Below are 15,478 nucleotides of genomic sequence, written 5' to 3' on the forward strand. Positions count from 1 at the left end.
ACAAACAGACCTGCCTCCTTTACTGACCTTGGTGTCTGCAGGGCTCTTCCTCTTACAAATTCTCACTCCTCTCTCTGGCTGCAGTTGCAGAGTTTCCTTTTCTGCCACCTTCCTAATTCTGTTATCCCAGAGACACTGTCAGCCTTGGCCAGCAGTGGGTCCATCTTGGGGCTGGCTGGCATCGGCTCTGCAGGACACGGGATGCTCCCACAGGAGCCACCTCTGCAGCCCCTCCAGTACCAAAACCTCACCTTGCACACCCACTACAAAACCTTCGATGCTGTGCAACAGCACCAATTTCTTCTTCTGTTGTTTTCCTGCAGGCCTGGGCAGATGATGTCAGGAGGTTCCAGAAAATGTTCAAGCACTCAGTTTTTACGGAGCTGGTGGTCATCGCTGGCAATCACGACATCGGCTTTCATTACGAGTGAGTCTGTCAGTGCCAGGAGCACACAGGTGCCAAGAATGAAGTGTCAGCCTGCCCACAGTAACTGGTGCTGGGTCTGAGGCACCTATTTTGTGGTTATACAGACAACTTCTTGATCATGATCAAATTAGAAAGGGTCGTAATTTAGAGTAAGGCCTGTGCACAGAACAGGTTTATGCTTCTCTGACCATATGAGGGTTGTTCAGAGCTGATCCTTCTGCACTGACATGGAATCCTTGAAGCTGCTTTTCCTTGTATTGGGCCTCCGCCTTAGAAAGGCACCTGAGCAAATTTCCACTCCCTTTAGCACACAGTAGAGTGTAAGTGCCCTCACTCTGCTGGTGCTTCCACTGATTGGAGGGCCTGGAGGACACCAGAGGTGTCAGAGCATCCCTGTGAGTTTCCTGAATGATTGATTGTGTGAGCTGGACGTAGGAGCAGCAAGCTGCATGAATGGTCAGCAAACTGTAAAGCAACTGTGTCAGCTGAGTTCCAATGGCAATTTCTTACCTCAGTGTTATTTTTGCTCTGTGACACAGAATGACTACTTACAAGGTAAATCGATTTGAAAAGGTTTTCAACTTTACTTCAGGAAAGCTGATAACTCGGAAAGGAATAAAGTGAGTATATTTAATTTTTTTCTAATGAAATAGTATGGGAATGCTTCACTTAGGGCCTTTTTTTTATCACCTACCTTATGATGTGTTAAACCCAAACACTTTGTACAAACCTGTAGTTTGATATGGACAGGAAGCTGTACTTAGGGCTATGTAAGGTGTAACAATTTCCTTTCAAATGGAAAAGTACTGTGGAGTCAGAATCCATTTCTCTGGTGTGCCTTTATACTTCCTTGCAGCTGCTAATGAGCCATGGCTGTAAACACAGCAGGATAAAGAAACATGAACCAACCCCCTCTGTGTTTACAAATTAGGAGTTCCATTAATTTTAATAACTTCTTTAGTCTGCAGAACTTAGCCCTTGTTTGAAGAATTCGGGAACACAGCAGTTGTGTGTCTGCAGTTGTTCCACAAGGTGGGGTAGTAATGTTCGAGCTGGTTTTGGCTCGGTGCAGTTTGTTCTCACAGCTGTGTCCCCGTGGCTGCACTTGGCTGCTGTGTGCTCTGTTAGCTCCAGACACCGTGCAGGAACCCGAAAAGGGAATGCAATACTGAGTTTGTGGAAAGGTGTTGAAATCTCAGATTCAGGAAGGGAAGGCCCATTGCCACTCTGTGTTTGGCACGTGTGCCCTTGGGTTGTACTCACTCGTGGAAATGTGAGATTCAAAGCCTACAGGTTCACACTGGTTCCCTTAATTAAGCAAACATAAAGGTTTAATAAAAAATTCTGAACAGGTCTGGAAATAGTTGTGTCTATTTTAGGAAGATCTCTGAGCTTCATGAATGCTCAGTATAAAGCTGTTGCTTATCATGCAGATGTGGGGCCCTCAAGATATGTATTTCAGCTGTTTAAAAAATAATTATTAAGGAACATCTCCATGTCTCCTTTGATAAAACAGCAGAGCAGAATTCTCCTATGCAGTTGCAGAGATTGCATGTCTGGTATCCATTATCTGCAATGAGCTGCACTATTAATATTCCTAAAATAAATATTCCTTAAGAAACTATTTTACAACAAATCTATGGTATACAAGCAGCTTAATTTTTGTTTTACTATTGACTAGTATCTCTTAAGTGAAGCATTCAGCTTATTTTTGTTTTTTAAACAGACTGAATTTAATTGGGGATGTATCTCAAGCTTAATGTGTGACTAAATGGGTATGAATCTTGTGGCAGAACTTAAGTTGATTTGAAATCTACAGGGAAACCTTGTATTAAGAATAAAATCCTGTTTTGTGTGTCAGAGGCTGCAAAGCACAAAACTAAGCTTGTTCAGGGCAGTCACCCACATGCAGTGCTGTTCTGCTTTTCAGTTGTTCTGAAGAAATTCAATGTCTCAAATGCTGTCTCTGAGGTCTAAACTGTGAGGGGAGAGAAGCAAGTTCTCCTTTCCCTCAGAATTTAGTTTAGTGATGAACTTCTAACATTCCACTAGAATACAACTTAAGTATCTGTTAAAATATAAAAAAATCTTTAGCATAAGCATGAAGCGTAAGGTACATTGTGCAACCTAATCAACAACTGCATAAAGGAGCCAACCAAGCAGAGACATGGCTGTGGTACAGATACTCAGAGGAGGATTTGGAACACATGACTTCAGAAGCTGTTACATTCTGCTGCTCTGTTGAGCTATGTCCAACTTAGGAACACTTGCATTTTATAAAATGAAGTTTATCCCACACGTGTGCATGAACAACAAATGCCTTCCTGTCCTCCTCACTTCTCTTTGCCCACCCCCTGGTATTTTCCAGCTTTGTCCTAGTGAACAGTGTAGCCATGGAGGGTGATGGCTGTGCTGTCTGCCGTACCTCAGAGGCAAAACTTGAGGCACTTTCTCACAAACTGAATTGCTCTCAGCAGGTAAGAGATTATTAAAGATCTGACTACAGCCAGAGCCTCCTCTGCCACAACGGGAATGCTGATACTGTAGCATAGCCAGGATACAACCAGACTCTCCCTAAAAATCTGCTTCCAATTCACAGTGCAACTTGTTAGCAAGTCTTTCTCCCCCTCATTCATATCCCTCTTAACCGTGTTTACTTAACTATTATCAGTGTTGCTTAGCACTAATGGTGTTGACTTCCTTGTCAGTGCTGCCAACAGAGTGTCATTTCCTCTGTTCCAAGCAATTGCAGTTCTGTAACCCTCCCTTTGACTCCAGATACATAATCCAGCATTTATATTTATGGATATTATTCTGTTTTATAGTCTTCAAGCATGTTCTTTTAGGTTCCTTATCCTACTGCAATCCTTTCCTTGTACCCTAGTAGTGTTTTAATTGTATTTTTTAATCATATCAAATAATTTCTTGTATTTCCTTCCTCTTCTCTTTTTCATAGGCTGAAGGGACACACAGTAGGCAGCATGACTGACTGGGCTGGCAGTCAATCAGGAAACCAGCTCCCAGTGGAAAAACTGCCAGACTCTATCTCCCTTGGGCTGCCCTCAAACTCCTTTGCCCTGTTGGGGCAGAGATCCTGCTGCTGCTGCTTTCTGCAGTTGATGGAGCTCAAAACTACACACTAAAGCAGCACAGAATCTGAAAAATATAAAAGCTAAAACTTAAGCCATGACAGTCAGAAAGAGCACAGCTGTATTTACAGCATGTACAGAATGGGGAGTTTCACCAGTCCACAGTAAAACACTTAGGAGTTAAAAGAGTGGGTAGTATTATCTGAGCTAAACTGCTTAACAAAAACCAAATCCAACAACCCCACCCTCTCTAACCCCTTAAAACCTAGCTATTGCTTAGTTACTGTCACCCCTTCTATGGCTTAATTTTGTTCACAGAAACCAAATCACTCCAACAAAAGATGCAGTGATGTGGAAAAGCTTCCAGCTTCAGAACCCATCCTTTTACAGGTGTGTTAGAGGTGGGGTGAGGCAACATATTGACATGTTGTTTTTGTGGATTATCACTGCTCCAGAAAGGCTGGATCATTAACAACTAATCCTTGCTTGCAATTACTCCCAGCATTATCCTCTCTATCGGAAAAGTGATGCTGAATGCACTGGAGAAGATTCTGCTCCTCCAGAGGAGAAAAACATCCCCTTTAAAGAGAAATATGATGTACTGTCTCAAGAGGCATCACAAAAGGTTTGATTTCTTGGGAACTTGAGTGGCAGTGGGTGGGTGAGAGGGGGACATGACTCTAGATAGAAATATGTTAAAAATTGTGGTAAGGCTGTTGGCTGAGACAAACAGAGCACAGCTGCTCCTGTCTAATGAGGCCTGGGAGAGGCTGCTTGTTAGAGCTGCTCCCCTGAGGATCCTCACCATCGTGGCCTTGGTCCTGCCAGGTTTCCCAGGTACAGCTCCTAAGTCTTGTCACTCTTAAATCTGCTGTACTGCCATTACCTCCACTTCAGCATTCTGTACTTTCTGTACTGTGTAAATTATTGACACATCTGTTATGAAGCCACAGTTTTCCAACACTTTGAAAGCATCATTTCTGCTGAATTAGTAACTACAAGAAAATTTAAAGTATTCCCTTAAAACTCAATGGTCATTGATTCTTTCCTTCTGCATTAATGTCTTCACTCAAAAACTGTCATTACAAGATTCTTCCTTAGACAAGAAAATAGCATTGCTTTACTAAACCCAAAGTTTTTCTCTTTGTGACATCCACAGCATACTGTTGCCTTTGTTCTGATCTGTATGAAAAAAAAAAAAAAAGCCCAGTACTTGGGATCAGGGCTAAATGGGTGCGATTGATATTGCAATACCAACAGATTTCTTACTGGAAAACAGAAGTTTACAGAAAACACTTTGTAAGAATATGAGAATTGCTATAATGTTCAAAGGAAAAAAAGGGGGTTTTAAGTTCAATTTCTTTTTAGCTGTGACATAATTTTTGTGCTTTACCATTTTGTGTTCTAGCTGCTCTGGTGGTTTCAGCCCCGTTTGATTCTCAGTGGGCACACTCATAGTGCTTGTGAAGTGCTGCACGCAGGGAAAATTCCAGAAATCAGTGTCCCATCATTCAGTTGGAGGAATAGAAACAATCCTAGTTTCATCATGGTAAGTTTTAATTTTTTTTTTTTTATTTTTGTCAGATAACTTTCATAGATAAATCAACATGGCAGTCAGCTATATTTTAAAACTGATTCTACCTGTAAAAACGAAAAATAATAAAAAAAAACTGCCTACCCACCCAACCCACTCAGTACACTGCATCCACTTTATAAAGTACATCTGTGGGAGCCACATGTTCTGTGTGGTACAAAGCAATGCTGCTAAAGACCTAATTAGTATCTGGGTACATTTTCTTAGAAAGAGGGTGCACTGTAAACTATTGACTTGTAAAAATAATCAGTATTGTGCACTGAACAGTAGAAAGACCAGTTTGGCTTGGCTGATTTACCAACTATGAAAACAAGACTGTATCCACCTCTAACCCTTTTGCAGGGTGATCATGGTTTTCAAACGTGTGCATTAATGCAGTGAAAGTGTTTGTGACGTGCCCACAGTCTGCCTCCTCATGGCCAGTTCACATTTTATACAGTGTGTTGGTTATGCTTGTGCAGGCAGTTCCAGTGCTCAGTATATCCTTAGAGGTAAATCAATTAGTTCCCCAGTTCAAAAATAAAACAGAACCCTTAGAAACTTGGAGTAAGAAGCAAAACCTACAATCCGTTTACAGAGTAGTCTGTGACATGGAGAGGGAAATCTTTTATGTACGTTTTCGAGTTTAGGCTGCTTAATACACAGGTAACCCCAAATGTTTAAATTCATTTTATGCAACTGTTAATATTTGTTGTTGAAAGTAGTTCTGTTTATTTCATAGTCCTGAGAGTAGCTGCCTTCAAACTGCACACACACTCTGCACATGCCAGACAGCACATCTTCACTGCAAAACAAGAGGTTGGCTAATTAGAGTGGCATCCTCTTCACTTCTGTTTTAACTCCTCAGCCTCGATCTGCTGTAAACTTCAATTTAAACTGCAAAGTCAAGCCAAAACCCCACAAAGTTCTTTGTTGCTCAAGTTCCTATTCCTAATTTGGATTAGCCAACGTGTGTTTTTGCAGCATGTACTGGGTAAGGAGGGGAGCTTGGGGAAGGAAGGGGCACATTCACAAAACCTAACTTTAGCCTGGAAAGGCTCCTTCCAGGTGGATTTGCAGCAGCTAAAGTTAGGCTTCTCTTGAAGGCAAATCAGATGAGGAGCCCAGCTCTTTGTTTATGCTAGATGGGAAGATTGGCCTCTGGGCTAATGTTGGCCTGGTGAATATTCCAGTTAGTGCCCAGCACCACAAGGTATGGACTCTTCAGCCCCCTGGAGAAGGCACTGGTACTAGGAAACTGGCCCCAACCCTTGCCACCCAATGTAGGGATTTAGAAATTGGAGATCTGACAGCTGTGGTGTTCACTCCTGATTCAGAACCCACTGTAACACAGCAAAGTGACGGTCTTCATTTCTTTTCCAGGGCAGCATAACACCAACTGACTTCTCCCTCCAAAAATGCTTCCTTCCATTTGAGAGCAGAGTCTTCACTATCTACTGTGCAGCAGGTGCTCTGCTTGTGATCCTGGTACTAGCTCATGTTCAGCTTCTCACTCCACCGTTTTATTTTGCTCAGCGTTTAATCAGTAAGCATAAAGCAGTATGAAGAGCCAGACATCTGCATTCAGTCACTGAAATACCAAAGCTGAGAACAGTCAAACATCAGACTATATTCATGCCAGCAAATGACCTAATTTGATTGCTAGTCTGAAGGCAGGTTGCATTTACACATACCATAGAAGTCCTATACAGCTGATATGACTACTACAGGATAAATAATTAACTGAAATGAACGTTTCATGCTGTACAAAAATACTGTATTCGACAATCAAATGAGTCCTTTTCCTGCTATAATTTTTGTATCAAATATGTATATTAAAAGTGTAACTGTACATTATGTAAATCCTATAGCCTCATCACTTGTCTGCACTTGTGTCTTACCCTGGTGGAGGCTGAATCTTGCAAACTGGAAATGTTTCTCTGTTTTATTGCTGCATGGCCCTTCAAATGTCATACTTGTGTTTGTTAGGGTCAGGCAGAATCTGGATGCATCAACGCTGAGAGATGCAGATTTCCGTAACCTTTTTAGAGTGTTCTGTGTAAGGGACTGTGGTTTGGGACAAGAAATCTTCTGGTTCCTGACACAGTAAATTGTTAGCTGACTATAAGTTGCAGTTTTCCATCCACCAGACAACATGGGGAAGAAGCTTGAGGATCGAGTTTGCTGATACACACTTGAAAACTGCTTAAAAAAAAAAATGAGGGTGACACCTCAAGCTGCTGCTTTCCAAAAGATGTGCTATGATGAGCTTAAAAAAAGAGGGCCCTATTGCATCCCAGAGATCTGTGGTGAGGGGCCCTCTAATTGCCGATCTCCTGCAAGAAGGAAGGTCAAATACAGCTGCAGTAACATTATCCTATGCCTCAGCCATCAGTCTAGAGCCAGGGAAAGGAATGCACCTGATTTTACATTCCACAAGTTCCGCTGACTTTAGTGTAGTGTCACATTTTGAACTGTACTAGCTCCTCTGTGGGGAGGCAGAGGCCACCAGCTGTGCCACAAAGATAAAATCTGAGCTCAGTGTCTCCAGTGTGTGGGGGAAGGTGGGACAAGCCTACTGCTGCTCCCCACCCACCCCAGAAAAAACAGAGGGACCACTTCACACCTGGACCAGTTTTCCTGCTGATGTTCCTGCAGAAGTTGGGAGCTCTAACCTGAACTCCTGGACTGGGGCTAGTTTAAAAACAAAAAATTACTATCTTTTGTTATTCATTCTATTACTTTCTTTGGCATGAGAAATAAGACAATTCTGTTTACTGTTATGAGATTTCTGCAAAGAGAAAATGGTCATATTATAGTATCTAAAATGGGATTGTTTTATATTCAACTGGAAACAAGTTCTCAATTGGACTGTAGTCTAATTTAAAAAAGATGACTGATTGAGGTTTATAACTAATAACAATATGGTAAAAATTAATAATAAAACCTGCTGATTTATATGCCAGTGTGGGGACTGTGTTAGCTTTTCATCTCTCCCTAAATTTAAAATGAAGTGGGGGGAATGGTCCGAAGTGTGATAAAACATTCTATGAAGTAATGTAGTCTAACACTTCTCTAGGTTTCTGTTATTGCAACTGTAATTTTAGACATTTGTACAGGTTATCTTGGACACAGGAAAAGTATATAGTCACAGACATAAAACACCTATGTATAAAATATAAAGCAGTGTTATAGTTACTAAAAAGGACATGCCTTATTGCTACAGCAATTCTTGCTTTTTATATATTGTACTGTACCACAACTTGTTTTGAGAATGTCATTTGCATAAATTATTCAAGTTTGAGAAATATTCACACATTTTGATTCTACAATATTTAAAATAAAATAATTTTCTAATGTGTCTCTTTATTAAAAGAGAAATAAAAATGTCATCTTGTAATTCTCTTAGGCCAGACACAAGGGTTTATACACCTTTTTTTTTTTTTCTTATCTTCTTTCTCGCTATTTACTTGCACAATGAAAGCCGCTGTTGGTACAAAGATTGAAGAGCTCTATATAATGGTGCTTTACACATTCACAATCGGTCTGTGCAATTGTGAAGTTCTATGAATGACCAAAGAATTACCAAACATATTTTCTAAATATAAAGGACAAAAAAAAAAAAAAAAAAAAAGAAATAAGAAAGAAAACTAAAATAAATCCTTGTTTCCCATTAAAACAACACCAGGTTGCAATTTGGACACTTGAATGAATTCCAATGTTTTAAAGCTGAGACTTCAAAAGAGAAAGGCATGTTTGCTGCAACATCCGGTGACTGTAATACCTTACTTGGAAAGGTAAGTGGTTAATTTGCATAATTTATAATTTTTATACTAAAGAGCATTTTTATATAAACCAGAAAAAAATCCCTAAACTCTACAGATAAAGTTCTTACCTCCAGTCACTGCTGCAGGTAAGGTTGACATCAAGCTGTACAGCGCAATCAAAAACATACTTACATCTTAGCTCATTTTACAGGTACAGCCATAATCAAGGCACAAAGATCTTCTACAAGTATTTTTCTTCAATAAAGTTGTACAAAATAATATTACATTTTACAGTCTGTACAATATAATAAACCAGCAGTAAAACAAAAAAATATATATAGGGAGAGGACTGTTGTCCAAGAATGATCGGAACTAAAAGGATCATTTGTGGACAGCACAAATAACATAAGTGAGGGTGGTAAATTTTCTGCCTAGATGCAACAGGCTGAAAAGTAGCTGTAATTCAAATGCCTGAGGTGTGCAGAGACACTTAGCTCCAAAACCCCAGAAAAATTGCTTTGTCTTCACTGTTCCTCTCATTATCTACTCTACTTCCTGTGCCAGTAACGGCTTAAAAGAGGAGGTCACTTTATCAGTTGACCTGCAACTCAGAAATGCTAAAAACTGTGACAGAGTAATAAATATTGTGGTGCTGCTACATTGTGTGTCTACTTCCTCAACAGTATTTAATAACCTGATACAAAGTGCATTAATCTTTTTTCACCCATCAAGTACTCTTCAATGTCATGTTAAAAAGGAAACCCACACAGAGGAATAGGTATGACTTCAGTGTCATCCAGATGACATACCGGTCTGAACTGAGGTTAACCCACTGGAAAAAATTTAGCAGGTCACGTTCAGTTTTAAAAAAACAAAAACCTAAGGGAACAGAGGTAGCCAAAGGGCTTAGTGGAATGACAAGAAGTGGCATGTCAAAATAAAGCACAAAAATAGTCCCAAAAAGCATGAAGGGAAAATAACCCAAACTTGCTTCAAATCAGCTTTAAGGTTAAACAATTAAAGTAAACAAAGTGAAGAGACTGACTTTTCTATAGTATATTCTTCCACCCTGTGTGGGGTAGTATCAAGAGAAAGAGTAAGGAGCAAAGAATTTAAAACCACAGGTTCCACGGTGATCCCCCTCACAAGAGTTCGTACTGGCGGAGGTGCATCCTCTGAATGATGTCTCGGCAGTCGTTGAACACTCTGCGGATGTTTTCTGTGTCCACTGCACACGTGAAGTGTGGGTAGCAGTAATGCCGGCCGTCTCCACTCGCTGTACTTATCCTCTGTGCAAACAGGGAGCAAAACCAAAAAGGATCAGGGGCCATGCAATGAGAAGATTCTCATCTCAGCAGTCTACAGACTTGGGGGAACCAAGAACCCTGGGAAATCTGCATATCAATCACTAAAAAAGGGAAACAAACAGAAGGGAGGGCTGTGGTCTGGTCAGTCTGAATGACAAATCTGAAATGAAGATTAGAAAAGATTATGGATACTGGGATCAGGACAGGGGTCGTTTGTGGGAGCCACGGTTGCCATCCTTAGCTGCACAGGCTGTCGCCATTTCTGCATCACTGTGCAGCCAAATCAGTGCAGCCTGCCATGCACCTGCCCCAGGAATTGTTTTCTCTTCTTTTTTTGGTGCCATCATGTGGCAAATTCTTGAACTCTTTTACATCAGCAACACAAAACCAAAACCCTCCCAGTTGTGGAGCCAGCAGTGGCAGAGAACAGCATTCTACTGCTTCTGCTTCTTGTATGCAGGCCCCTGAAGTTACTTTCACTTAGAGCACCTGTTAAGCCAGCTGAAGGATTGGTATCATCATTGAGCCCAGAATTTGGTGGAATTATCACCAGAGTGCTGGGTTCACTTAGAGTAATAAAGCATGCATAAATCTAGTAAACATCATTCCATGCAGAATTACATTTTCTCAAGGCTAGTGCAAACCTTTTTAGGTTCTAACTTCAAGGTCTAGGATCATTTTTCCCAGGGTTATCTTGTTAAAATTCCTCAAGATCTTAAAACATATATTCAAAAAAGATATCCTAATTTTTGTTCTGTATTACTATAGGACTGACAAATAGAAATCCATTCTAGACCATTATCTTGCAGAATATAAACGAAATGTCATGAAAGCAGAAGGCCAGTTTTTAGAATAATGATTTCTATAACTATCTTCTAAATTTTATTATAAATTTCTCTAGTTAAACAACAAAAGAGTGTTCCATCTCACTCAGGCTACACCATATATTTTTAACACAGGATTTATTTTACTTTCAGGTTTGACCTTTTAAATACCTGAAGCTACAGATATGCAAAACTGTAGGCATTTAGAAGCCATGATTTACATAATTAGACCAACAGGCAATTGCAGCTTTTTCCAGGTAATTTGGGTAATATTACACATTCAACACTGATTACACAGGGCTGTTCATGCACAGTCTAAAAATTATTTTCTTACCTAGTTCGAGGGTTAACCTCATGAAAAATACTAAGAACTGTCTGCTTGTGTTTATCATGCACTGATTTCACTCATGTCTATAGCAATAAGCTGCCCACAGTATCCTGGTTACATACACAGCATGCCAAAGGATGTATTTTCAAAATATTAGGGGACTGTCTGTTTTTGTTACCTGACAGCTCTTGCAGTCCTCTCATTTAAAGATAAATGCAGAATTGTCACCCCTACCTGACACTCACTTTGAAAAGCAGTGTGTTACTCAGCACCAGTTCACAGAGGGGATAAAACTCCCCTGGGACACTGATGAAAGAACATTTGCTTTTCAGGCAGGAATATTTAATAGTGGCATCCCTACACTGCAGGGGTCAGGATGACATGCAAATTCGAGGAATCCTGGTCTGTGTGTTTGAACAGCAGCTCCTTCACCTCCCAGATACAGGTTTTGTAAAAACCAGCAGGACAAGAACCAGAGGGGCCGTGCCACTGTTCTAAGGGGGCGTGTATTCACACTGGGGATCTATTCAAACAAAACAGCAGCAGCTGGAGAGCCCTGTGTGCAGAACACAAAAACAGGGCTGGGGAGCAGCCACACCCAGGAGCACACAGGCACACTGCCTCCAGGAAGAGTCTGGGAGAAGAAAGGATGTGCCTGAGCTGAAGGACAGAGGATTTCCCACAAGATACACTTCCAGGACAGGGAGATGCTCTCACCAGCCCAGCCCTGAGGTGCAGGCACTGGCTGGGCTTGGGGCCAGCTACCCCTCCCACGCCGGTCCCTGACTGAAATCTGAAGGATCCCAGCCGTGCTGCCCAACCTCGAGGGGCCACGGCCCCCACACCAGCCCTGAAGCCATGAGCTGACATCTCTTGCCTTTCTAATCTATCCTGTGTAGCAATAGTTATTGGAAATGTGGTAAATTTTAACCTCCTATGAAAATTCCTCAAATTACAGGCATTAAATTTGCCACTACCATTCCTACAGCCAGGCAGTTTTAAGGGGTGCAGCCATGGTGCTGATTGTCACACATATCCATAGTTTATGCAGACCTAATACCATGATAAAAATCCCAATAAAGCATAACAAACACAGGCTTCTCTCAGCCATGCCTGAAAATTTAACAGAGTGGGGCAAGGAAAACATCATAAATCAAGAAACTTGGGAAAGAAAGTATAAAGCAAAGCCAAGGCAGTGACAGATAGAAAATACAGGTCTTTTCTTCCTGGCACCTGGCAAAGGCCATCAGATCCCTGCCAGTCTGTATTTCTCCTCTGCCCCTTATCACTCCCTCTCTGAAACCTCAGCCTTTTGTGCCTGACCCCATGGAACTGGAAGTGACCATTTCTACTTGGCCTTCTCCCACCTCACCCTCTCCAGGCATGGCCACGTTGCTCAGAGCACAGAGCCAGCAGACAGACGTGTGACAGAGGAGACACTCTGCCAAACCTGCAGCAGTTGCAGGGAAATGAGGGAGAAGCTGTTCTGGCCCCATGCCTGGTGAGCCCCAAGGGGTGTCTGGCAGCTGGCAGGTGCTGGCCCCAGCACAAGAGCTTCCCTTGCCCCCAGCACCCACAGGGGTTTCCTGTGTGGCTGCAGAGCTGACACTCCCTCCCCTCCCTGCTTCATAGGTGGCCTCCTTCTGTAATGCCAGTGACTCACGGCAGGAAAGGACCTCACCCTCAATGTGTGTTCTTAAATCATGAAAGTAGATAAAGGTGGGGAGTTTCACCCTAATTTCCCTGTAACTCATCCCTCAGAGCCACTCTCCTTACAGACTGGATATCAACACTGCTTCACAGGACTCCAGCATTACCACAGGAGAGATTTGCCTTGCAGCAAGTTTTTTTGCTAACTCTTACGTTAACACAGCAGAATCTGACATTTTTCCTCAGGATCCACAGGGCTAAGGCAGCCACTGGAAATCCCCAAAGTGTGAATACAGTAAATTGCTTCTTTCTTGGTGCGTCAGCAGCTGTAAATCCTAACAAGGCTCGTAAATGCAAAATGACTTTAAAATTCTTAATTCTAATGACTCAGTTTGTTGTCTCAAACACACACTTATAGTTTCTACCAGTAGGGCATGATGGATGAGCTTTGGTTCTGGTCTCTGGTACTGCTCTGCACTGTGGGGACAACTCAGAATGAGTGAAGCCACAAGTGATGCTGGATTACACTCTCTGACAGCAGGGCTGGGCTGTGATTGTGAGAGTGACGACCACTTTCACCTTCAAAATGCAAACACCACCTCTTCACTCCAGCTAGAGAGGAAACCTTAATTGCAAGAAAAATGTGACTAGACAAGGAAACTTTACTATGATGCTTCAGTAGGACCATGACACCAGTCCAAAGTTGAGGGGTAAACCTCCTAACTGGCAAACCAGAAATCTTATTTAATCAAATAACGACATGGCCATTCTAAGCACTAGCACTTACTGTGTGACAATTAGCATGGCAAGTGACTTTATAAAAAATGGGCATAAAAATGTGCAGCACTGAGTTAGGTTCTGCAAGATGGGCAGCTGAAAAGAACTAGGGAATTGCCAGACGTTGTCCTCTCCTTCTAGCTTTCTGCAAAATCCCATCAGTTTTCCCTAAATAAACTATGCCATCTGTCAGTATTTCCTATGATAGAATCACACATAAGATGAAAATTACTCACTAAAAACTCATCCCGGATGAAGAACTTGGCTCTTGTGACTTTGGGGTCTTCTCCTGCATCTGGTATTGCTGTTCAATTAAAAACAAATGACATCAGAAACACAAAAACCAAATAATCATCTATCTGTAACAAAAGATTTAATAAGAAGGAAGTAGCCCTTCAGTACAGAAATTGAAATATTAGAGGAGATTCCCAGTAGGTAATTCTAAAATGAAGAGCTACAGTAGAACCTGACTATGCGAACAACATATTTTAGGAACCTGAAAATTGCTGAAATCATTGCAACAATGTCATTGGTCACATCACAAAAAGGCTTACTCACATCCACAAGTTTGTTCATATAGATATAAACCAAGTGGGAGTTAGGGTTTAGCTTTTATCAGAAAATATGACTAGAAAAAGCAGCTGAGCTGTTCAGTTCCTGCAGCAGAATAGTGTCTCCTGAAAAAAGCTTCTGCAGGCAGGAATGTGAGTTTAAAAATGGTTAGTCCAAGATTACTCTTGGAAAAAATGACAGCATTGAAAGACCTTTTGATATATATATAAATGTATTTTAATTCCAGGCCCCAATTCAGCAGAATATTTCAGATATATTCCCCATCAAGGGATCTTGGATTAAATTCTTGTTGAACAGGAGACTTGTTGCTCAATATTAACAAACAACTTCATCTGTTTGTCAGCAGATGAAGTTGTCACTATCTAGGCCATGCAATGACTGTATTTACTCTCAGTAACAATGCAGTGAAGAGATAACCTATTTATTTCCTTTCAGTGTTATCTCTCATCTAGGATTCCAAAATCAGATGCTTATAAACATAACATCGTAAAGGCCAGAATTTATCAGAATATGGAAATGCATTTTTCATCCATAGTGCTGGGGGTAAAAATAGAGCAGCAGCACAATCAACAGCACATTGGAATTCAGTGCTGCTGCCCTTAAATTATGTCAGCTGAAATTGAAGAATAAGTGAACAACTACAGATTAAAAATAGAGAGCTGTTTCATGTGTGAATATTCTGGATCACTCTAGATACCCACTGTGAAATACCAAAAGCTACTTTTTCCTGACAATTGGTTTATTATAAAAAACCACAGAAAATGCACCCAAACTCTATGTAGTGCATGTTTGAGAAGGGGAAATTTGGGAGATGAAGATAAGATTTCTTCTGAAAACCCTTACCATTACGAAACAGATGCCAGATCAACTCGGACATCACTTGGGTAAGGCAGAGGTGAGTGGTCAGAAAGTAAAAGTTTTGCCACTTTTGCTAGACAGACCTGAGACCTTTGGGGAGATGCCTGCCTGGCATAATACCAGAGTTTACCTCTGCAATATGTTACTGTGGTGCAGGAACCATTGCACTTCTTGAAGATAAGAAACTGATCACTCTATCACCACAACTCTCTTCCTATGTACTGATGTGGTTTTCCTCCAATTAAGTTCCCTTACTGGTCTGCTGGGCTTCCCATCAGTATTTCAAAAACTGAAACTTACAGTAT

At 41.3% G+C, this 15,478-nt stretch overlaps 2 protein-coding genes across 17 annotated transcripts in view; one reads left to right on the top strand and one right to left on the bottom strand.

Annotated features, from left to right (window-relative positions):
- MPPE1 (metallophosphoesterase 1) overlaps positions 1-6,946 on the top strand; it is a 30,004-nt gene extending 23,058 nt beyond the window's left edge. For all 13 annotated transcript variants that reach the window (XM_030232110.2, XM_050970486.1, XM_018908666.3 and 10 more), the window contains 7 exons: positions 324-427; positions 967-1,047; positions 2,796-2,904; positions 3,835-3,906; positions 4,019-4,141; positions 4,925-5,065; positions 6,473-6,946. In XM_030232110.2, the coding sequence (XP_030087970.1) occupies positions 324-427; positions 967-1,047; positions 2,796-2,904; positions 3,835-3,906; positions 4,019-4,141; positions 4,925-5,065; positions 6,473-6,655 (813 nt within the window). In that variant the 3' untranslated portion in view covers positions 6,656-6,946. The remainder of the gene's footprint in view (positions 1-323; positions 428-966; positions 1,048-2,795; positions 2,905-3,834; positions 3,907-4,018; positions 4,142-4,924; positions 5,066-6,472) is intronic.
- Positions 6,947-9,888: 2,942 nt separating this feature from the next.
- Positions 9,889-15,478, bottom strand: part of GNAL (G protein subunit alpha L) — a 175,331-nt gene continuing 169,741 nt past the window's right edge. For all 4 annotated transcript variants that reach the window (XM_050970478.1, XM_009102028.4, XM_018908697.3 and 1 more), the window contains 2 exons: positions 13,979-14,046; positions 9,889-10,145 (listed from right to left, as the gene is read on the bottom strand). In XM_050970478.1, the coding sequence (XP_050826435.1) occupies positions 9,999-10,145; positions 13,979-14,046 (215 nt within the window). In that variant the 3' untranslated portion in view covers positions 9,889-9,998. The remainder of the gene's footprint in view (positions 10,146-13,978; positions 14,047-15,478) is intronic.

This window comes from Serinus canaria, chromosome 2 (assembly GCF_022539315.1).
Source record: "Serinus canaria isolate serCan28SL12 chromosome 2, serCan2020, whole genome shotgun sequence".
NCBI lineage: Eukaryota > Metazoa > Chordata > Aves > Passeriformes > Fringillidae > Serinus > Serinus canaria.